The sequence below is a fragment of the Periplaneta americana genome, chromosome 7, assembly GCF_040183065.1.
Source record: "Periplaneta americana isolate PAMFEO1 chromosome 7, P.americana_PAMFEO1_priV1, whole genome shotgun sequence".
Lineage (NCBI taxonomy): Eukaryota > Metazoa > Arthropoda > Insecta > Blattodea > Blattidae > Periplaneta > Periplaneta americana.
This window is the reverse complement of record NC_091123.1, coordinates 13,137,500-13,162,740: the sequence shown is the minus strand read 5'-3', so window position 1 is coordinate 13,162,740 and position 25,241 is coordinate 13,137,500. Positions and strand designations below refer to the sequence as shown.

The following is a 25,241-nucleotide window of genomic DNA, read 5'->3' as shown; positions in this document are numbered from 1 at the left end:
TGGAAGGAAAACATTGCACCGAAAATGCTACAAACATTTGTATGATTTCTCTAGGTTAGTCAAGGCTTTCAGATAATGTTTTTCACTCTGTTTCACAACGTGCTGAAAGAGTGTTAGCCTGATGAATTGTTTATGATTATAAATTGAATTAATCTAGGTCTACTTGATATTAATTTGTATAGGAAGCTTAATGAAAGTTTGCTACTTTGTATTGTATATATTTGTATAGTTTTGGCCGATGAATTCTATATGCTTTAAGTTGAATAGTAATCTGTATAGCTCTATTGATAAATTGTTTGTGTTTGTAATTTGAAGTAGTTTGCATGATATGTAGGCTATTATCAATTTCTGTATATCACAACTGATTGAATTGTTTATGCCTTAAATTTAATTAACTTGTTTTGTATTATACATATAGCTCAACTGATGAATGATCGTTTGCGTTTGTAAATTTAATAATCTGATTGGCTGTGTATTGTATACTTTTAGTAGAGCCATCGATGTAGCTCAGTCGGCAGATTTGCTGGGCTGTTGATCCGGAGCTGCGTTCGGGCTTGGGTTGGATCCCCCTTTGGTCTTTGGTCTCTTCCGAGGTTTTCCACGGCCGTGGGACTGAAGCCGGATGGTCTATGGCGAGTCTATGGAGAGTCCTTGGCATCAACCCCTTTGATTTGATTTGATTACCTGGTTGGGTTTTTCCGAGGTTTTCCCCAACCAAAAGGCAAATGCCGGGTAATAGGCTATTTTGGCGAATCCTCGGACTTCACCTCACCTCATCTCACTACATCGCCAAAATATTGTAAAAAATTCCAAAAAATTGTAAAAATTGTAGAAAATTACTAAATTGTAAAACTATAAAAATTTGTAAAAATTGTAATTGTAATATTGTAAAATTTTGACTTGTTCCACATCTTAAAGCTTCATTGCTCATGTAAGATCTATGGAATAAAATAAATGAATGAATGAATGAATGAATGAATGAATGAATGAATGAATGAATGAATGAATGAATGAATGAATGAATGAATGAATGAATGAAGTGAATGTTATATATCGACACTGGAAACAAATAGCTACAGAAATTGAGATAACAAAACAACTCTGTTGCAACATCTGATATGAAAGGCTACGGACCATGTGGAATAAAAACCTCAATGCATTTCTTTGTGACAGTACACAGAAACCAAAACACGCAACAAGGAAAGACACAAGTTTGAAATATTATAAAACTATTTTATTCCAGGTCAGTTGACGGAAGCGAAATTTAAACTCAAAGAAAATTAAAACATAAGGAAGTTTCGTTCTCACCAAGATAACATACGTTTTTCATCACACACTGTTCTCTTCTATTATAATGTTTCCAATGATATTGTGGTTTATTGTTTATTTTCTTAATCTATCATTTCAGAGGCATAAGATGCCTGCATTAAATTAAATCATTCAATACGCATGTAAGTGAGTAGATTAACTTCTCTTATCTGATTCCACACAAAATGCAATTTCATAATTCCGCAAAGAAAGATGTTTGACTTACTTTGTATAGACTAAGGATCGAATTCATAGTCAACACTTATCGTAAGGAAACCCTTAAGCAGTTGCTTATAATAATTTCCAATTCATAAATCCCACTGAAGTGAACACTTATTCAAATAAGATAGCTTGTCAGCTTACTCAAGTGTTTCCTCATCTTTTGCACTGTAATCAGCTGATTCTGTATACAATGGGTAATGATTATGATTTTGAAGAAATTTATTGAGTTCTGTAATGAAAATGAAAATGAAAATGTGTTTCGGCAAAACAAAAGATGTATCAGAGAGATATAAAAAATCCTTTGGAGATGTACAAAGACCAACAATTTAAGAGGAGATATCATTTCGACAAGAACACTGTTGTGGATATTCTGGTGTCTCTCATTGAAATTCACAATACAACCATGAGGCTTACCGATTTTACCACTGCTAAAAATACTAGCTGCTTTGAGATTTTATGCTACAGCATCATTTCAGGTAGTAAGTAGTATTTTTTCGGGAAGTATTCACGTCCCAACAAAGTGTTATTTGCATTTTCGTTTGTATTCTACCCAAGGAAAAAGCTGTTAAAATTTGCGTGATTATACCACTTCCACTTTGTTTACCATAAAAATAACTGAACAATAAATTCAAATGATTTACTTATAGGAATATTTCCGGAGTTTAGATCAATTTTGTCACATGTCAATTTCTTCTTTTGGAGAGAATAATATTATGAGATTTTTTACTTTCGACGATATCTCTATATTTCGTAACTCGTTCTCTTAACTCATTTCTTTTTTCTTCTATAAAATGCTTCCTCGACATTCTCTATATTTTTAGCTCTATAATATTTATTTTTGTATTTCTGTGCGATAATAATGCCATTTTAACAATTTGAAGGCGCTGGACAACAATTGAATGTACGAAAGCGCTCACATCTAACCATGTTGCGATATTTCTTTCGATGTCAAGGGAATGCTCAGTGCATATTGAAAGAGTAATATCTCTGCAATACGACCTAAAATAAGTGCCAAGGAAACGCTCATTACTCAAGTGTTTCCTCATTTTATAAGTGACGACTATGAATTTGACCCTAATTCGTGCGTTTCAAGTAAGAGATGTGTCTTAAATTCTGTACAGATTTACCTAAAACAGATAGGCCTATAGGCTAATACATACCGTGTGTTTTTCTGGATATAGGATAAGCCTATACGGATTTAACATTGACATAAGAAACCTAAGCCTATGAAACGATGAAGAAATAACTTAATCAGTAGGATATGTTTAGAAAATAGCAGGCTTTGACAATTTGTTAAACAAGAAAACGTCAGGCTTTGACTTAGCAACCATAAAATAATGATGTTCTCTTCTTTACAAATTGTCAAAGCCTGCTGATTTCTAAACACGGTCCACTGATTAAGTGATTTTTTCATTGTTTTTTTTTTCTATTTATTTATTTATTTATTGTCGCTTTAACTTATAACAAAAGTCATATCGCGACACGAATTAATTTTAACAATATATAACATTTAGCAAGTCGTAAAATAAAAAAAAAAATAATATTACACAATTTTATCAAACAATCCAGTAAACTTGAAAAACTTTATGACACTATTGCAGTGAGAAGGTTCACCAAGAGATCTTGCTATATCGTTGGGGATTTTTAGTTGTTGTCGTAACTGATTGTATTGAGGACAGTCCTGGATGATGTGTTTCACAGAAAGAGTTTCACTGCAAGTGTTACAAACTGGAGGAGGTTCTCATTGTTTTTATACAGAGGTTTCTTATGACAATGTTAAAGTCCTATGTCCTATAGGCCTACCTACTTAGAAAAACACACGGTGTATTGTAATTATCATTTTTAATATTACTTTGTTGTTTAATAAAAAACGTTTTTGGACATTTATATCAATATTAAACATAGTAAATGGTTTATAATATGATTTTAAGTAGGCCTAAGTTAGAAGTCTATTTTTTTCTTTTAAAATAACCAGCAGTGTTAATAAATCAAACCGTTGAAAAATTACGCTGATTGTAAAGGAGGCACAAAACTAGTGGCCGTTAATCCTTTGATATGTAGTCCTACTTGCACCCGTGGCGTGATCTTTTGTGGCAATTCTTTTCTATAGGCTAGAACTTGAACGCGAAATTACAATCAAGTGTAGAAATATTTATGTAGACCTGTAGATAATAGGCCTACTTCATTTCTCTGAAGAAATCCTTAATCGTTACTGTAACGTGAACTGTAGGCCTACCCTTTCATTTGTTTATTCCACGCGGTAGGCATACAGAAAGCCACGAACAAAATCGTTATAGACTATTCGATATGGAGTAAATCGCTACTGTGCATTGTTCTTTCCAAATAAAAACCTAGACTAATATTTGAAGATAAGTTAAAGTGAAGGAATTGGGATGGGAAATGCTGAAGTAGGAGGAAAAAAGCGAGATTGTTTCAAAATAACTTACAAGGCCTATATTAGACATACAGCATGGGGAGAAATACAAACTGATTTGGAAAAAACCTGCGTTTTAATGGGGAAAGGATCGTGCATTTAAAATAAAGTTCCGGTTTTAGAACGAACGTATGAAAATTTTCCTTCGTACAGTAACGTAGTAGACTCGAAGAAGTTGCCTGCAATTACATTTACAGGCCCTCCTATAGGCTAAATGTAAATACATTTTAAAACATATTAAAATCTCTTGTAACAAATTATTATTATTATTATTATTATTATTATTATTATTATTATTATTATTACATTACTATTATTTTAGGACTGTCCTGTAAGGAGATTGAGAAGTAATGTAGATGCAACGTAATTATTTAAGTTGACGTGAAATTATTTATGTTCACATGTAATTAATTAAGGTGTCATGTAATTGATTAGGGTGATTTCTAATTAGGCCCACTTAAATTGACAGTGGTTGAGTCAATAGAACAGGTTTAGTCTACTTGTTTACTTTTATGGATAGGATTACATTTAGTTAGGCTTTATTTAGCCTATATTTAGACTTGTTTTCACTTTATTTTATCTAGGCCTATTTTATTACTCAGTAGATGTAGTTTTTATAGTCTAATTTTATTGTATATTTGTCTATAATTTTATCCTGCCACCGGGAGTACGCCTATACTCAATTCCAGTTTGAATAAATAGGCTACATAGCTTACCTATAGGCCTAAGGTAGATATTATTTTTTACTAAAGAATATTGTATTGTAGACTACAACATTCCCTGATGAACTAACATGTAGGCCTAGATACTTAAGGGGACACTCAACTATATTTTGGAACTTTTTTCCTATTTCACCAATCTTTTTCAAATTTGGAGAAAAAGTTTAATATACACATGGAAAGTAGGGGCCTTATAACATGCAAAATCTCAGCTCATTAGATCCAATACTTTTCAAAATAAAAAATATTTCAATTTTTAATCAATCATTAATTGAAATATCACTTTTAATTATCATTTTTTATTTTTTGGCTTTGTGCATTTGACTGTGACTTCTCAATGAATTAGGGGAAGAATTCTGCGTACTGATTTAGTTCTGTCACGTAAATTAGTGTAGAAGTTTAATTTTTCATTTCTATGACACTTTTTCTCCAATTTTTAAGTTGAGTGTCCCATTAAGATGCATAAAATTCGACCAGCAGTTCACGAGAAATCACTGTACACAGGTAGGCAGATGGTAGCCATAGCAACCTTTTCGGTAGCCTACCGGTAAAATATAAACATGTAGGCTATTACTGCAAAAATCTCAAAATCAATTTTTGGAGAATTACAATAATTTCTCTTACTCACTGCACAACGATAAATAAAAATATCAACCAGCAAAAGTACTATTTTAAGTCGTGGAGAATTGTTGTACTTTTGATCACATAGCTATTAAACCAAAATTTTCTATCGAAACATCGAATACACATGAGACATTGGCCCTAACCAGATAGGCTAAACTACAGTAGACAACTTGCTGAATAATAACGCAAGAACAGGCTTCCTAAATGGGCCGGGGATAACGAAGAAACTGTTAGAAGAATAAGTTTTACCTACTGAAAATACATTTTGTTGAAGTTAAGACGTTTTGAAGCACGACGCAAATATTTACAAAGCACGCACATTGTTCTAACAACATTTTATTTTGGTTTAGGCCTAATTCTGTGTCAAGTGTATTTTGTTTTTTCACAAGATATTTTTTTCATAATGTTCATTTTATAACAAATTTAAGAACTGTGAAACAGTGCGGGCGGCATTGAATTTCAGAAGGCGTTTCTTTCAGAATATTTCAATTTCTGTACAGTCTGCAAAATATGTTTGCAAGTTGAACCCACACTCGTCATCACACGATAGAAAGAAAAGCTACATTCCAACGGATTATATTAATTTTCTGGCCCACTTGTGATACGCTAACAGTCTACTTCTTTGCCTTACCGATGATGTAAAATTGTGGTCTCAAACTCGCGGTCCTAGAGTTGTTGTTTTAAGGCCCGCGGTGTGTTAATTCTGTAGGCCTACCGTAATAACGACAGAAATATAGAAAATAATAATAACAGCATTTTTAAAATACAGTAGAACCCCGAATATCCGTCACCCTATTAACCGATTGTTGGATTATCCGTCTGTCTTTTTCGCTCTTTTTTTTTTTTTTTTGCTGCGGAAATATTACTACACATTGTATTAGCACGTTATTTTTCTAGAGTGTTACGGGTGTCAAAATAAATCTTGTTATGCTAAGTATCGAAAAAAAAAGTGTAAATCTAAAAAATTGAGTGGTTTGGGGAAAGAGAAACTGTGACTCACCTCTCATCAGAATTCGAGATTGGAGTGTATAAAGTATGTAAATCTACAACACGAGACCTCCATTATTGCTATCTTTCCACAGACAGACACTTTCCCTTAAAAATCCGTCGTTGACAACCAGACTTGCCTAGATTAGTAGACTTCTGATCCACTACCTAGCGTGTTAAATACAAGACCATGGAGGAATTTACGAAAATTTTTCACGGTACGCATTATCCGATTTTTTCGATTAACCGTTCAGCCCACCCCCTTCATTACGACGGATAATAGAGGTTCTACTGTATCATGTGCTGTCATGATCCGAGGTTAAGCGGAATCACGTTACCGGCATTAGAGCTGACACACATCAGTACAAAGAAAAGCAGCAATTCTGCCCAAAATTACTCAAATTCTCTGTAGTCTTGTAGGCCTATTTATAGTTATATTTAATGTTAAATATTTATTTGATTAGCACACGATTGTTTCATGTTATTTATGATTAGTTTATTCACAATAGGCTATTTTGTGCCCATCACATAATTTCCCTTCTCTATTTTTCGCCTCCGAATTAAAAAAAAATAGAAGGAAATGAGTCTACGTGATTAAAAACGGCATTACAAATGGACATTCCAATTTCCTGGCCGACTAGTAGCGAGTTGATATCCTGCCGGCTCCTCCTCTCCGATTGTAAAAAACCACCTTCGTGAAACTTCCCTTTCACACTCATTGAAGGAATGTAAACAGCCCAAGTCATCCTCGCCATGTGCAGACTCACCCTGTCATACTGATGAGAGAAGGGTGGGAAGGGGGTTGTCCTGGCAACGCTGGTTGCAGACGTGCTGGGGCGCTGATAGAGATAGGGGTAATACGCCTGGTACACCACTTCCGGGCAACTCATAGTCATTGGTGAGCCGAAGATCCTAGATTCCACTTTAGAGCACTGTCACCACCGCTCGGAGAGTAAGGCTGCAGGCTTAGTTGACCTGCCACACCGATCGGTACATTTAACTGGCTTGACCGCGGACACTGGGCACCACGACAACTCACATCGTCCGGAACACTTCACACGCGTCTGGAACACGCACACGGGGCTGACTGGTCCACGCGCGGCCCTCTCGAGAATGTTGGAAATATCGCCCCCCACCCGGGGCCCCGCGGGTCCCCACCACGCCGACCGGGTGCCGCCCACGGCACCCCGCGCGACGCTTCGACCGCGGTGCCCGCCCACCGCGTGACGTCATGCCCAATGGCGGCCGCGCCCGTTAGTGCCGGCCGACCAATGATTGACAGACGGGGCCACGCCCACCACATGTCTGTTCATTTTTGTTTTCCCGAGGACGTTCCTGCAGTTTTTCAGACGGGCCGCGTCTCTACAGTCCCGCAAAGCGCCTTGCAACCGGCTTGGCACGGGAACCGAGAAGTGTCAAAATAATAACACTTCACATCCGCGAATGATTTGCTTGCCGATCTGTTTACACGAGTCTCTGCATTTCTCAAAATTGCAGAAAGGAGCAGCCTGGAAGCCTGCCACATCGCAATTGCTGTGACAGTAACTACGAATTATGTTTATGCAAGTAGCAGACAGTGCAATGCGTAAATGCTTTTTATTGTCGATTGTGTAATTCCTTTTAAAATGCATGCCGAACTGAAATCTGGCATCACTGACTTGTAGCTACTAGTTCGAGCCATCACAACTGACAAAACAACAGATTAGGTCTAAAGTATGTCGTAACTTATTGCTAATATAAGAAGAACCTTCTAAGAACATTTATACCATTGATGTCAGTGTTGCATTAACATTAAAGTTATGAAAACACAAATCTAGCAATGAAAAATTTCGTTAACAGGAAACCACAATTCAAGTCACACAGAGTTTGTGTGCACTCAATGTTGGTTACGATTGTCAGCGCACTTTGAGATCTGTGGATATAAAGCGAGAAATTGAGTCGGGGTCTGGTAGAGTTCCTCGGTAGCTCTGTTGGTAGAGCCTTGGTTCGTTTAGCCAAAGGTCCCGGGTTCGATACCCAGTTCCGGAACAATTTTTCCCTTAAAATTAGAGGAGAGTTGGGTAGTATCGGACAGTGCGTTTCTTTCATCTACAACCAGATGATAGTACCTGATTGACATGGTTACGTTTCTGTATGCGACATCACAGGAACGTAACCATGTCATTCAGGTACTATTATCTGGTGGTAGATAAAAGAAACTCACTGTCCGATATTACCCGATGTCCAATACTACCCAACTCTCCCCTATTCAAATCAGTTTAACATAAACCTATATTCCTACCTGGTAGCTAGATTTGCTAGCAATGAAAATTAAGAATATAGGCCTAATCTGGAAATCGAAATAAGTAAAAATTATTAGGCTACACTAATAATTCTATAGTAAAAGCCATTGTAAAAAGAACATAGCCAAAAATAGGCCTACAACAACAACCAAATTCAAAGTGCGATGCCACATCGTGAAGACGTTCTTCGCTGCAGCAGATTGACAAGAATTTGTCCTCGGCCATAGCAGACTAGGAAAGATTGAAAACGTTGAAAATATTAGGCCAGCTACAGTAAAGTGGGGCTACTTGACCACCGCGGGGCTACTTGGACACAACGTGACATGTTGAGACATTATATTTATTATCTACATTTTCAGGTACTTTTTTATTTTTGTGTTTTATTTTCCACTGTTATAGGTAGTTAAAAGCTAAAAATCGTGCGAACTTATGAAAGGACCCCAGGGTAAAAACCCTATATCAATTACAAAAAAGAATATATGGAAAAAGGAATAGAGGCAGTTAGGGGAGGCATGTCGAAGAAGGGGGCAGCAGAAAAATTTAGTTCGACGTTAGTACGGAAGGTACTTGGAAAGAATCCGGGACCTGTTGGACATCAAACTGTTCTAAGTAAGACTGAAGAGGAAGTTATTGCAGAAACCCTGGGAGTGGTGGTTATTTTTACTTTTATTTATTTGTACTTTTAATTAGATGATTGTTTAGGCCATTTGTAAATTTTTTTAATAAAGAATTTGTGAGAATGCATAAAAGTTCAATAAATCTTAGTTTTCATTCAAAAATATTGTGAGAATACATAAAAGTTCAATAAATCTTAATTTTCCTTCAAAAATAGCCTATTGTGAGAATCAATAAAAGTTCAATAAACCTTAGTTTTCCTTCAAAAATATTGTGAGAATGCATAAAAGTTCAATAAATCTTAGTTTTCCTTCAAAAATATTGTGAGAATACATAAAAGTTCAATAAATCTTAGTTTTCCTTCAAAAATATTGTGAGAATGCATGAAAGTTCAATAAATCTTAGTTTTCCTTCAAAAACATTGTGAGAATACATAAAAGTTCAATAAATCTTAGTTTTCCTTCAAAAATATTGTGAGAATACATAAAAGTTCAATAAATCTTAGTTTTCCTTCAAAAACATTGTGAAAATAAATAAAAGTTCAATAAATCTTAGTTTTCCTTCAAAAATATTGTGAGAATACATAAAAGTTCAATAAATCTTAGTTTTCCTTAAAAAATATTGTGAGAATACATAAAAGTTCAATAAATCTTAGTTTTCCTTCAAAAATATTGTGAGAATACATAAAAGTTCAATAAATCTTAGTTTTTCTTTAAAATATTTTGAGAATAGGCTACATAAAAGTTCAATAAATCTTAATTTTCCTTCAAAAATGTTGTGAGAATTCATAAAAGTTCAATAAATCTTAGTTTTCCTTTAAAATATTGCGGGAATAGGCTACATAAAAGTTCAATAAATCTTAGTTTTTCTTTAAAATATTGTGAGAATAAATTAAAGTTCAATAAACCTTATTTCTCCTTTAAAATATTAGACTCTGTATTACATACACATAGGTATCCACAAAGTTAGGAGGCCTAACTTCTGAAGACTTCTGCCACATATGACAGGGAACCATGAGCATGTAACAAGCATACCACATGTTTTATGCCTAAACAGAGTTAAGTGTCCAAGTAAACCCAAAACCGAGGCTATTTGGAAACCTAATTTTTTTTTTTTTCTTTTTTTTTTTTTAAGTTTGTGAAAGATATTTTCCAATTTTTATACCAGCTATGTAATCTTGTAGACCAAGTAGATGTAGTGTATATTTTTAATCGCTCTAATAGGCGTATAAAAGTTCCATTTTTTACATCGAAAAGTATGCTAAAAAAGATGTCCAAGTAGCCCCACTTTACGGTACTGTTATTTGCTGATGATAGGCTAAATAATAATAACTTAATAATAATAATAATAATAATAATAATAATAATAATAATAATAATAATAATAATAATAATAAGAGTGTGTCAACCAATAGCTAAAGAGGCACACAAGTATCAGTAGACCTATGTAGGCCACTCGGGAATTAGTCCTAGTTTAGTTGTTTTTTTTTTCAGTGAATCTAGTACAGTAATGAGGAAGATAAATGGAGTGTGTTTAATAAACGATGCTCCAATTCCATCAAACAGAAACGTTACAAAAACAAGCTGAGAAGATCCTGAAATATAGATGTAGCCTATCTGGTGGTTGAAGTGAAACACATGTGGGGCACCAAAACAAAAAATTATCAATTTTACCTATACTAGGCCTATAGGCTACGAAGAATTCAACTGTATATTGTCTAAAACTTTTCCCTGTGAAGATAATATTCATAGTTTATAGGTCTAAGTCAAAGAAAAACATTAGTTACTTTAAAAGGAACTGCGCATGTAGGCCTCCTAAGAAATGTCTAACGTGTCTAAGCCTATTATTTCAGTAGCATTAGGCCTAGACTGTTCGTAAATCACGTAACATGGCAAAACTCAAACGCTGTGTAAGTTATGCCTACTAGGTGTCCTGTAAATAGGCCTACTACTCCCCTTGGAATGGGTGAGAAAACATAGCTAATAATAATAATAATAATAATAATAATAATAATAATAATAATAATAATAATAATAACAATAATAATGATAGGCTAACATCTTACAAATTTCTAAGTCCGGTGTACCATTCACAGGAACATTCAGCAATAAACAGGACGATGCTTTACGTTCAGTATTCAAAACATGTAGGTTCCAAAATGAAGGGACAAAATGGTATTCCATAGGCCTATTTGTAACACTTCCTCTACTATTACGCTGCTACTACTAGTCTGCTACTGCTACTGTTACTACTATTAGGCTACTACTATTAGTCTATTAGGCCTACTATTTCTATGCTAGGGTGACGAAGAGCTAATAAAAACTATTGAATTTTGCCTATACACTTTCATGCTTTCCTAAGTTATATGTTAGGTTAGAATATATCCACCCATTCACAGTGTTCTGCCCCCAATGTCAGGTCTTTCACTGCAAACCCAGCATTCTCCAATCTTTCCTATTTTCTGCCTTCCTCTTTGTCTCCGCATATCATCCACAAGCCTATATCTTAATGTCATCTATTATCTGATATCTTCTTCTGCCCCGAACTCTTCTCCCGTTCACCATTCCTTCCAGTGCATTCTTCAGTAGGCAGTTTCTTCTCAGCCAGTGACCCAACTATAATTCCTTTTCCTCTTCCTGATCAGTTTCAGCATCATTCTTTCTTCACCCACTTTTTCCAACACAGCTTCGTTTCTTATTCTGTCTGTCAATTTCACATGCTCCATTCTTCTCCATAAGCTTATCCACGTTTCAAATGTTTCTATTCACTTCTCTTCACTTCGTCGTAATATCCATGCTTTTGCCCCCATACAATGCTACACTCCACACAAAGCACTTCACTATTCTCTTCCTTAGTTCTTTTTCCAGAGATCCTCAGAAGATGCTCCTTTTTCTGTTAAAAGCTTCCTTTGTCATTGGTATCCTCCTTTTGACTTCCTGACAGCAGCTTATGTTACTGCTTAATTATAGTACACCCCAAGTAGGCCTATGTAGGCCTAAAGCTGTCCACTTGCTCTACTGCCTTAGTTAGAATTCGCATGTTCATTTTCATTACTTTTCTTCCTGTGACCATTGTCTTCGTCTTGTTGGCATTTATCTTCATTCCAAACTGGTCACAGCTGTCATTTAGCTTCAGTAGCATATCCTTAGTAGGCCTATCATCTCTTCTGCTAACAAGTTAGGATATAAGTTAAGTTATATGATTGGCTATGATATATTTTGTTTGTATCATTTCCATATTAATCTGTGTGTTTTTTGGAGAGTGGTTGGATTTAATCATAGGTGAAGGGAGCGAAACCTACAAAGTAAGACCTGTTTTGTAAAGCACGTACGGTCAAAAGACCCACGCACTGGATTTAAGGACAAATTCTGATAGTGTAGTGCAGCGGTGGCGAAAATATAATCGTACGCCGAGCCACTGTGTAACCTGCAACGTGCATAGCACCTATGGAGGGAGGCGGACACCCGAAGGGGAAGTGAAGCAACTGTCTTACTTATTAACGGATTTTCATTTTCCTTACGTCAAGCACTTAAATATAATTTTATACAGTACAAGGCTACAAACTATGTTTAGTACGTGTAACGAAGAAAGAAATGAACAATAAATGAACAATATCACAACCTAAAATTAACTGTCTTCAGAATGTCTCTGCGACAAAGTTTCAAAATCAGGAATTATGTTACTTACTGCCAGTTGTAGTTGATCACGAAGGTATTTGTCTGTCAGTCGTGATCTAAATTTGGTTTTTATGGATTTGAGGGAGGTGGGATATGATGATAGAGAATGGTTTAATCTTGCTCAGGATAGGGACCAATGGCGGGCTTATGTGAGGGCGGCAATGAACCTCCGGGTTCCTTAAAAGCCAGTAAGAAAGTAAGTACTATTTTAATTGTTGAAAATAATTTTTCACAAACGTAAGTTGTAGCGAACATGGCTTCAACAGAGCAAGCGAAAGAACAAAGTTTCAGATATTTATTTTTTGGCAAAGATTTGAAAGTTGAACATTTGTCAAGTCCTTACAGTAGTAGTAGTAGTAGTAGTAGTAGTAGTAGTAGTAGTAGTAGTAGTAGTAGTAGTAGTAGTAGTAGTAGTAGGGTTTAAAAAGGGCGCGTCAGCTACTATGGCTATTTGCGCCCTTATCTAAAATTCTTCACAAAAAAACAAAGACATAAATAATATAACAATCAGAGTGCTAAAGAAACTAAAAAGCGTTGTCACGGTGAAACGAGGTACACTCAAGTCCTTCAAGTCCTTACATCTAGCTTTCATTTGACATCAAATAGTAAATCAGTGAGTTCAAATTGAAGAGCTAACCGCATTATTCGTACTTCTGCTGAAGAAGGGTCGACATACAGAGATGATGATGATGATGATGATGATGATGATAACAACAATAACACTTAACATTTGATGTTTCATCAGTAACATGTAGTATAGACTAATGCCGTTTTATGTTATACAACCGTTTTCCTCGTAATACTTGTGAACAAATCATACATTTAATATTCTCATCATATTGGCAGCAAAAAAAAATGCGTCCTCCCATCCTACTTGAAACTTTCGTACATGGTTTCGAGAGAGACATGCCACTCGCAGATCAGAGACAAATACAAATGGAAAGGAGTTTGACTCCAGTGAGTGAGAGGGTGGGGGTTGGCGGAGGTTAGAAGCAAGCACAGCTATCACTGCGAGCCACAATGTCTCGCGAGTCACATTCTCGCCACGGCTGGTGTAGTGCATCTGTTTGTATAATATTGCTGAATAAATCCATCTACTGTATCTATAAGCCCATGGCATTCTGAAGAGCCTCAAATGTGATGTTCACAAATGATTCTAACGCAGTGCGGTATAGGCTACTTACAACCGACCGGAAGGTTCAGAACCATAAAGAGCGCCCCCTCCCCGTAGTTTGAGCTATGGCTGCGTTTTATTTGATCTCGAAGCATCCATCAGCGCCCCTACAGCAAATATTTCTCTTGCCGTGTCTCATCAGCATTCAGTCACCCCCGTCAACCCCTCTCACTCGCTCTCTCCGGTTCATAATACGTCTTCTCCACCCCCGGTAAAATCTTCATCCGGGAAGGAATTCCACTCTATTCCTGGCATTAGCGAGGGCTGCGCCTGATAGTCGGCAACCCTACTGCCCTCGTTGAGCGCATGCGTCCCCCAGTCCGGAGGAAGAAACTGAAAACGTGGGCGATCGCTCAGACGTTATGCTCTAATTGTCTGCACTCCCGATATGTCGCACCTTGTTAGATGGACTTGCATAAGAACCCGTTGCTATGCGCTTCTACCCTAGTAACGAGCTGTGTGCATCCCATTAGTCCCAGTAGACAGTAGATTTTATTGTATATAGGCCTACTGTAAATTGAATGGTAGTCTGTATAGCTCAATTGATGAATTGTATATGCTGTAAATTGAATGGTAGTCTGTATAGCTTAACTGATGAATTGTATATGCTGTAAATTGTATGGTAGTCTGTATAGCTCAATTGATGAATTGTATAGCCTATGCTGTAAATTGAATGGTAGTCTGTATAGCTCAATTGATGAATTGTAGGCCCATATGCTGTAAATTGAATGGTAGTCTGTATAGCTTAACTGATGAATTGTATATGCTGTAAATTGTATGGTAGTCTGTATAGCTCAATTGATGAATTGTATAGCCTATGCTGTAAATTGAATGGTAGTCTGTATAGCTCAGTTGATGAATTGTATATGTTGTAAATTGAATGGTAGTCTGTATAGCTTAACTGATGAATTGTATATGCTGTAAATTGAATGGTAGTCTGTATAGCTCAATTGATGAATTGTATATGCTGTAAATTGAATGGTAGTCTGTATAGCTTAACTGATGAATTGTATATACTGTAAATTGAATGGTAGTCTGTATAGCTTAACTGATGAATTGTATATGCTGTAAATTGAATGGTAGTCTGTATAGCTCAATTGATGAATTGTATATGCTGTAAATTGAATGGTAGTCTGTATAGCTCGATTGATGAATTATATATGCTGTAAATTGTATAGTAGCGTGTATAGCTCAACTGATGAATTGTTTATGATTATAAATTGAATTAATCTACTTGATATTAATTGCACAAATTTGTATAGCTTAATGAAAGTATGCTACTTTGTATTGTATATATTTGTATAGTTTTGGCCGATGAATTCTATATGCTTTAAGTTGAATAGTAATCTGTATAGCTCTATTGATAAATTGTTTGTGTTTGTAATTTGAAGTAGTTTGCATGATATGTAGGCTATTATCAATTTCTGTATATCACAACTGATTGAATTGTTTATGCCTTAAATTTAATTAACTTGTTTTGTATTATACATATAGCTCAACTGATGAATGATCGTTTGCGTTTGTAAATTTAATAATCTGATTGGCTATGTATTGTATACTTTTAGTAGCCTACAGCCATCGATGTAGCTCAGTCGGCAGACTCGCTGGGCTGCTGATCCGGAGCTGCGTTCGGGCTTGGGTTGGATCCCCCTTTGGTCTTCGGTTTCTTCCGAGTTTTCCACAGCCGTGGGACTGAAGCCGGATGATCTATGGCGAGTCTATGGAGAGTCTTTGGCATCAACCCCTTTGATTTGATTACCTCCCTTTGATTTCATTACCTGGTTGGGTTTTTCCGAGGTTTTCCCCAACCAAAAGGCAAATGCCGGGTAATATTTTGGCGAATCCTCGGACCTCACCTCATCTCACTACATCTCGCCAAAATATTGTAAAAAATTGCACAAAATTGTAAAAATTGTAGAAAATTACTAAATTGTAAAACTATAAAAATTTGTAAAAATTGTAATTGTAATATTGTAAAATTTTGACTTGTTCCACATCTTAAAGCTTCATTGCTCATGTAAGATCTATGGAATAAAATGAATGAATGAATGAATGAATGAATGAATGAATGAATGAATGAATGAATTGTTGCCGCTGTGTTTCATAAGACTCCACTGCTATTCACATCTTGCAGTCGAAGCGGCGGCGTCCAGAAAGTAAGGGAGGCTTGAAATTGCAGAACAAGTTACGCGCTTTATCTTTTTTGTTTCGCCTATCTTCATATCTATTTTCTTTCCCTTTATTATTTATTTTTTATTTTTATTAGTTTCATTGATTGAAGAAAAGGCTAGCTATGCAAAATGAGATTTAAATATAAATTTAGATAAAACTAAATAAGTTATTTGGCAGTTGGTGAGAAAAGTGACAATTTACTATTAAATTGTGGATTAGGAATTATTATTTTGTTCAAAATTCTTTTGAGAAGATTGACTCCATATGTATACGAAATTATTGGGGATCATCAGTGTGGTTTTAGGCATAATAGATCGACCATTGATCAGATTTTTTATATTCGACAGATATTGGAGAAAAAATGGGAGTATAAGAGTACAGTACATCAGTTATTCATAGATTTCAAAAAGGCATATGACTCGGTTAAGAGAGAAGCTTTAACCAATGTGATATTCTTATTGAATTTAGTATTCCCAAGAAACTAGTTCGATTAATTAAATGTGTCTCAGTGAAACTTGGATCAGAGTTCATATAGGTCAGTTTCTGTCGGATTCTTTTTCAATTCACTGCGGGCTAAAGCAAGGAGATGCACTGTCACCTATACTTTTTAATTTTGCTCTAGAATATGCCATTAGGAAAGTCCAGGAATTGAACGGGTTATATCAGCTGCTTGTCTATGGGGATGACGTGAATATGTGAGCCTAAATGTTAATTGTTCAACGCAGTGCTTTTTCTGACAACCATGTTTCTCGTACCTGATTATTATTAGGCCTATAAAATATTTGAAAAAAAAAAAATCCTCAAATTCTAACATATTTTCTTCACAAAAATAGAGGTACAAATATGGAATACTATTAACAAGTTACAAGATTAACAAAATTTCAAAGTCAAAATGGTCTCCACTAAGCAAAGCACAAAACAAGCGTTCAGTATCATCATTAGAATGTATACATAGGCCTATATAGGTTATTCTTATATGAGATCTCGCTATCCTCACTGAATAATCAATGACTATAAGTAGCCATACTGTAAATATCTATTAATTTTAGAAAAATTCATTCCGGCACCGGGAATCGAACCCGGGACCTCTCAGCTGTGGGCGCTGAGCGCTCTTTCCACCGGGACACGATCCACGGTGCCAGGCGAACTCCTCTCATTGTATTATCAATAGCCTACTAATTGCATTTAAGATATTCAAGCCATGTATGCAGGAGCGCATATTTAAATGATTTTATGGCCATTTTCAACAACAGTTTATGAATGCTGTTAACATTGATAGCCTATAGGCTATACATATGTATTCTTATATGAGGCTATAAAATAGGCTAAGTGTAGGTTTAGTCTAATTTAATATTTTTATGTAGACCTACAAGCATCTTTCAATCCTGGTGAAATGAAATTTGGCACACTTGCAACAAATTCTTTCTGCTTTATTCTGCATTTTTAATATTTTCAAAGAACTGTTTATTTCCAACATTTTTTGACGAAAATGATTCAGTCGTACATATACCTCAAAATTGTTCATTAATATAAGAATTTCTTAACGATTCTTACTTTGAAATGTTTGTAGGTCTACTGTAGTAACTAAGTGAACAAGAGAAACTAAAATCTTTTATAGAAATGCATTATTATTTTAATATTCATTAATTAACCATATTATAGAAAAACATAAAAAATGGAGATTTATCCTTCGAAGAGGTGGAAAAATTCAAATATCTCGGAGCAATAGCAACAAATATAAATGACACTCGGGAGGAAAATAAACGCAGAATAAACATGGGAAATGCCTGTTATTATTCGGTTGAGAAGCTTTTGTCATCTAGTCTGCTGTCAAAAAATCTCAAAGTTAGAATTTATAAAACAGTTATATTACCGGTTGTTCTATAGGCCTTGGATTTTCACTTTGAGAGAGGAACAGAGATTAATGGTGTTTGAGAATAAGGTTCTTAGGAAAATATTTGGGACTAAGAGGGATGAAGTTACAAGAGAATGGAGAAAGTTACACAACACAGAACTGCACGCATTGTATTCTTCACCTGATATAATTAAGAAATGCATATAGAGTGTTATTTGGGAAACCGGAGGGAAAAAGGCCTTTGGGAAGGCCGAGACGTAGATGGGAGGATAATATTAAAATGGATTTGAGGGAGGTGGGATATGATGATAGAGAGTTGATTAATCTTGCACAGGATAGGGACCGATGGGGGGCTTATGTGAGGGCGGCAATGAACCTGCGGGTTCCTTAAAAGCTATTTGTAAGTAGGCCTAAGTAGTATAGAAAATAGTGCTGTAATAGATAAGAAAGGCTGCAGCTAAGATTTAGTTTATGATGTTAAGATGCCAAAAATACACAAACATGCGAAGCTTCATTAAAATATATGAAGTACCTTTTGAGTTAACAGGGAAAACAAATAGGCCTATTCCTTAGTGCAATAAATAAGTAAATAGGCAATGTCACAAAATATGAAAAATCAAGTTACCTAGTTCTTGCATTCAGACGACGATTTTATCTTCGTAATGATGATGCAAATAATAATAATAATAATAATAATAATAATAATAATAATAATAATAATAATAATAATAATAATACTAATAATAGCCTCATTAAAATTAAATCAATGGAATTTAAAATTCCCTAGGTCCTATCACTTTTAAGTTTAAGCTTTTCTTCAATAATAATGGACTAAAGAAGCCACCGGCGTGGCTCAGTCGGTTAAGGCGCTCGAGCGCGGGTTCGATCCCCGCTTGGGATGATTACCTGGTTGGGTTTTTTCCGAGGTTTTCCCCAACCGTAAGGTGAATGTAAGGTGAATGCCAGGTAATTTATGGCGAATCCTCGGCCTCATCTCGCCAAATACCATCTCGCTATCACCAATCTCGTCGACTCTAAATAATCTCGTAGCTAATACAGCATCGTTAAATAACCAACTTAAAAAAATAAATAATGAATAATGGACTAAAAACACAAAATTTGGTACCATTTAAACACCTCTTTGTTATAACAAAAGGAAGACGTAGGCCTATTGCTGTGACGACAGAAGAGTAAATTCAAATAGTAATTTGAGCCTTCACAAGAATTGGTTAGAAGCCACACACATAAATAATTGTACATTTATAATAACTGTAATAACTTGTCGGTTAAAATTAATGGCATATTCAGAATTCAATTTACTATTGCAATTGCATCAGTGTGTCTTCTATTTCGTTCGATCCGGAGCTGATTTGCGACATGGAAAACTTAGGGCTAAAATTCTGCCCAAATTCTGCACATTTTTCACAAAATTCTCTTTAAGGGGTTAGGTACAGCTTGCAGCAGTAAAATTTTGGAAATATTCAACATTTTTTCCTCCATAACTGTATTTTGTACAATAACGAAAATTGATATGTGTAAAACACTGTCCTTCTGCTGTATGAAAAATATATTTTTACGATTTAAAAAAAATTATATATATATATATTTTTTTTTTTCAAAATTCATAATGGTGGCAGTTCACTGTACAGTGATGAAGTGTCTCCCTCATAACTCACAAACTTGTTAACTTTTTCATGTTCTCTCTCTTTTATTTTATTGCTGAAACTCATGTTTACAATATCATGCTCTTTCAACTAGCTACATTTCTTAATAAATAATATTTCTTTTATTTTGTGTTAGAAGAAAATACTGATATTTTACCACTTTTAAAATTAATTTATTTTTATCACACAATCTATCAAAGGTAGAGACGTGATCTTGCATCATATTGTAGATAAGACATGCATAAGTACACACACAAAATTTCATCACATAATGTTGAATAATTTTTTAGTTATGTGGGAAACGCTTCATCACTGCACAGTGAATTGAATTTTGAAAAAAAAAAAAAAAAGTAAATAAATTTTTTAATCGTAAAAATATTTTTTCATATAGCAGAAGAACAGTGTTTTATACATTCTAATGTTCATTATTGTACAAGATACAGTAATGGAGGGAAAAAATGTTGAATATTTCCAAAATGTTACTGCTGTAAGCTGTACCTAACCCCTTAACGTTATCTATATTAGCTATATAATTTCAATAATTTATAGGTAATGAAAAAGTACTTATGTGTACTCTTTATTATGATAGGATGGGATAGAAGATACGTAGGTCCTACTGAAAAGTGACTACATTCCAGACACCAGAGTTCGTCATTTTAGCAACTGTTTGACATCCAAGAAATATGAATTTGGAGTGGGGATCAAAGACCGGAGGCAGCGCACATCCCCTTGAAAGGAACAATGAGACGTTAAACAAATCAAATCTGCAAGACAAAGCGCCCCCCTGCGCAGTGGATGGAAGTAATGGGAAGTTTCGGAAAGTTATTTATCTGTTCACGGCTGGCTGGCTGCTAGGCAACTGTTAATGAAGTCAACAATTTCTCAGAACCCCGGGAATGCCGTGGGTGTATGAGCTGCAAACAAAACACTGCGGACGACGCGAGTTCCTGTCCTGCGCAAAGAACACGAAGTATGGAGAAAGTAGATGAAAATCTATCGCTCAGCATCCCTGGTATTGAAAATGTGGCTCATTTCCTCTGTGTGCCTTCGCGTCTCCTGAGCAACTACACAGATAGGATCTATATTATATGTAGACCCCCCACCAATCAATTTATTGTATCATCTTATACAGAAAAAAATGACCGACTGCCATACTCTAAATCGCCTTCGGAAGACTTCGGTCGATTTCGTGAGAGCTTAGGTTTTCACGTGAACGAATTCCTTTGTTCGTTGTTTTTTCCATCTGTTTATAAATCAAGTGTTATAAATAATCTATAACAAAGATGTATTCAAGGGGTAAATTAGGTTCAAAATAAACATCCTTTCTCCTGTCGTGTTAACCAGACGCAGCCCGAAGGTGGACTAAGACAAATTCACGCTACAGGAGATCGGTCAATTTTTATGCCCAAGACTGCGCAAGTGTAGCCTACATATACCGGCAAGCTATTAGAAAATGTGATAAGGGATTCACACAATTCCCATGATTACGTGAAAAAGTCTTTGTTTTATTGTTTAATATTTTGTTGTTACTTTTGCCGCAATTTGAGATAACACATAATAATACAATAACCAAGTAACTAAACACTTCTTCATAACAACATCTGTCTTTAACACTTGTTTTACACTTAGACCCAACACCTTTTCAGCTGTATTGCAGAAAGTATAAATTGTGTTTCATATTAGTCAATTGGTTTTCATAAAGTGTCAATCGTATTTCAGATTCATCAATATTATTTGAGAAAGTCTTATTTGTATTTCAGATTTACGAATATTATTTGAGAAAGTCTTATTTGTATTTCAGATTTACGAATATTATTTGAGAAAGTGTCATTTGTATTTAAGATTCATCAATATTATTTGAGAAAGTATCATTTGTATTTCAGATTTATCAATATTATTTGAGAAAGTGTCATTTGTATTTCAGATTTACCAATATTATTTAAGAAAGTGTCATTCGTATTTCAGATGTCAGTTTTACTTGAGAAACTGTCATTTGTATTTCAGATTTACCAATATTATTTGAGAAAGTGTCATTCGTATTTCAGATGTCAGTTTTACTTGAGAAACTGTCATTTGTATTTCAGATTTACCAATATTATTTGAGAAAGTGTCATTCGTATTTCAGATGTCAGTTTTATTTGAGAAAGTGTCATTTGTATTTCAGATTAATCAATTTTTTTTGGAAAGTGTCGTTTCTATTCCAGAAATTATCATATGTATTACAGGAAATATAATTTAACAATAACTCATTCCGTTATCATGGCAAGAATTGTTTATGCTGCTGACATTGAGTTTAACTTACTATATTTTCTGAAATACAATTGATGTTTCCTCAAATTAAAGTTAGGCTACTAATCTGGAATAAGCTACGAATGATAGACTATAGCCTATTCTGAAATAAAACTTAATAGGCTCTATAGATTTATTAATTTGTCCTACAGAATAATATCTGTAATATTGACAATTAATATTTGAGGAGAAAAATTCGCTCCGGTGCCGGGGATCGAACCCGGGTCCTTGGTTCTATGTACCAAGCGCTCTGACCACTGAACTACGCCGAATTCAATCACCAACACCTCCTCAAATATGAATTGTCAATATTACAGATAGGGCCTATTAGCCTATTCTATAGGAAAATTAATAAATCTATAATTCTCATAGCTGCAGTGCATATGTCTGTATAGATTACTGTGCACTTAATTGCGGAATCCCGGCCAAACAAGTCACTCAGCTGAGTGCGCTCCTAATATAATGGCAGTTGACACTGGACATACACGTCAACATGTATGCCTAAATTGGAGTCAGGCCACAGAGGGAAACATTGAAGGAGGAAGGTTCGGTCCGGTGTTGGTGATTGAATTCGGCGTAGCTCAGTGGTCAGAGCGCTTGGTACGTAGAACCAAGGACCCGGGTTCGATCCCCGGCGCCGGAGCGAATTTTTCTCCTCAAATATTAATTGTCAATAGGCTCTAACCTGAAATAACGCTCTAGAGCGTCGCCTTCCCTATGAATATTAGCAAGCACATATTCTATTTGCACTTGCCCAACAACTCTAATTTGATAATTTCAGTATCCAAGTTGTGTTTCTACAGTGTACAACCCAGAGCACTGTTTAATAGGCCTGTTTAATACATATCAGAAGGCATACATCAAGAAATAGATATGAAATGAAAAATGCGGTCGTAAACATCCATTAATGGATATGCAGAGGAATAAACAGGTAACATAATGATTTTAAAATGTCCGGACAGGATGAACTAATTCGTTCGAAAAAGATCCCTCAAGTGGAAGCTCGTCTCTCCGCGCCAAGTTTAGTGCGTGACTAACCAAAGCAACTGGCAAGGGACTCGATGAATCACTCACGTCTCAGTGTTTTACTTAATGATGCGTTTATTCATTGTCAGTCAGATCAAGTCAGGTTGCAGCACGGTCTTGTAACAACAACAACAACAACAACCTACAACTCTAACCAATATTTTGTATGCGTTTCTAGTGGCTGGAGTCGAAACTTGTGTGGTCAAACTCGGCCCTGAGAGCGAATTCTAAGAACGATAAAATCCTCAATTTTGATTCCTCCAGAAGGAAAGCAAAGTTAGGCGTCACATGACAAGGTATAGTTTTTAATCTAATATTTTTAATGTGTGTAGCCTATTGTTTTTTTATGCTCGACCATCCGAAATGTAGTAATTACACACCTGGTAGCAGTCCTTTAATGCATGTCATTAAAGTACACCTATTCATTAAAGTTCAGGTTTTCGATTATTCTCGGATATGCAATCGAAAGACAACTATTGAAAGGTCACGGAGGCTGGAAATCCAATACTGTCGCAGAAGGTTATGTTCTGTAAATATAATAATTAGCGTTAATTGTAAATAATTTTCAAATAAATTAAATTTGTCATCTCGTTTTTCAATGTCGAATTCAATTTCAAGGTTATATCAAGACTAATGTTTATCTTACTCTCTAGATTATATCAAGGTCATCGACATTCGTTTCCCGGAAGAAATCAATACTTTCGCGTCTGCGCACATCCCACAATTCATGAGGTAGGCTATTGCACTCACTCATATAACAATAACATGAATATTTATGAATAATTTCAAGTTAGAAATATGGTCGAGCATAAAAAGTCGTAGGCTATGAAACTTGCCTATAATGGTAATTAAGACGCTCGTATGAAAATTATGAAACTCGTTTCATAAACGTCCTCGCGTCCTAATTACTACCACTATAGGCTCGTTGCATAACTTTATGTACTATTAATGACTTGGGCTAATAATAATAATAATAATAATAATAATAATAATAATAATAAATATATATATATAAATAAATATATATATATAACTACTTAAAGATTATTTTTTGGTCTTACAGAATATATCTATTATTGTAACAATGATTATTAGAGGAGAAAAATTCGCTCTGGCGCCGGGGAGCGAACCCGGGTAAGTGATTATATGTACTAAGAGCTCTAACCACTGAGCTACGCCGAAGTTTAATTCACAGCACCGGATCGAATCCCTTTCCTCTAGTGTTTTTTCTTTCGTGGCCTGCCTCCAAGTTTGACAAGTATGTTGACATATATTAAGTTAATTGCCATTATTGTTACCATAACAGATATATCCTGTAGAACTGAAAATTAATCTTTAAGTAGATTCTTCGCCCAACAGTGCATATTACTAGGAATCCCGGCCACCAAGTCACTCAATTGAGTGCACTCTTTGTATAATGGCAATTGACTTAATCCTAAGTGAACATATAGGCCTATGTCGAACTTGGAGTCAGGCCACAAAGGGAAAAACACTAGAGGAGAGGGATTCGATCCGGTGGTATGGATTAAACTTCAGCGTAGCTCAGTGGTTAAAGCACTTGGTATGTGAAACCAAGAACCCGAGTTCGATCCCCGGCGCCGGAGCGAATTTTTCTCCCTTAATAAGTCATAGGTACAAAAGATGAATTAGGCCTCCTAAAAACATTATAAGTAACTTACAGTACCTTTTAATAATATATGTAAAGCTTAAGTTATTATTTTAAAATTGTAATGTAAACAAAACAAAATTCATGGCATTCAGAGATGAATCGCTTGTAAGAACGAAGACAGTAATATACAATAACATTCTGAAGCAGGTAGAGCATTTCAAATATTTAAGATGTCCGCTCAGTTATGACCAGACTTCGGTCCTGGGCACAGAAACGCATGAAGTTCAGAACTCACCGACAATAGTTTTGTGTTGGTCGAGTGGATTGGGACATGAAGCGCGTCGTTACTTCGTGTCTCAACATGTAAACAGTCCGTCACAGTACGGCACAAACTATATTTCACCCTGTACATATGCAGTATACACAGTACACTCCTAATGTAGATAATAAATGTCTACCATTATAGTAATATGCGTTACAAGAGCGGTACGTTGAAGTTTTCATGTTCGAGGAAAAGTCTGAAAAAGCGAAACGTAGTTGAGCTTTTTTAATTTCCGAGAATTGAAAGAAAACATACCGCTCGT

At 35.4% G+C, this 25,241-nt stretch overlaps 1 protein-coding gene across 2 annotated transcripts in view; it reads right to left on the bottom strand.

The window, feature by feature from the left end:
- vg (transcription factor vestigial) overlaps positions 1 to 7,416 on the bottom strand; it is a 681,469-nt gene extending 674,053 nt beyond the window's left edge. For both annotated transcript variants that reach the window (XM_069830334.1, XM_069830333.1), the window contains exon 1: positions 7,062 to 7,416. In XM_069830334.1, coding sequence (XP_069686435.1) covers positions 7,062 to 7,190 — 129 coding nt within the window. In that variant the 5' untranslated portion in view covers positions 7,191 to 7,416. The remainder of the gene's footprint in view (positions 1 to 7,061) is intronic.
- Positions 7,417 to 25,241: the final 17,825 nt, after the last annotated feature.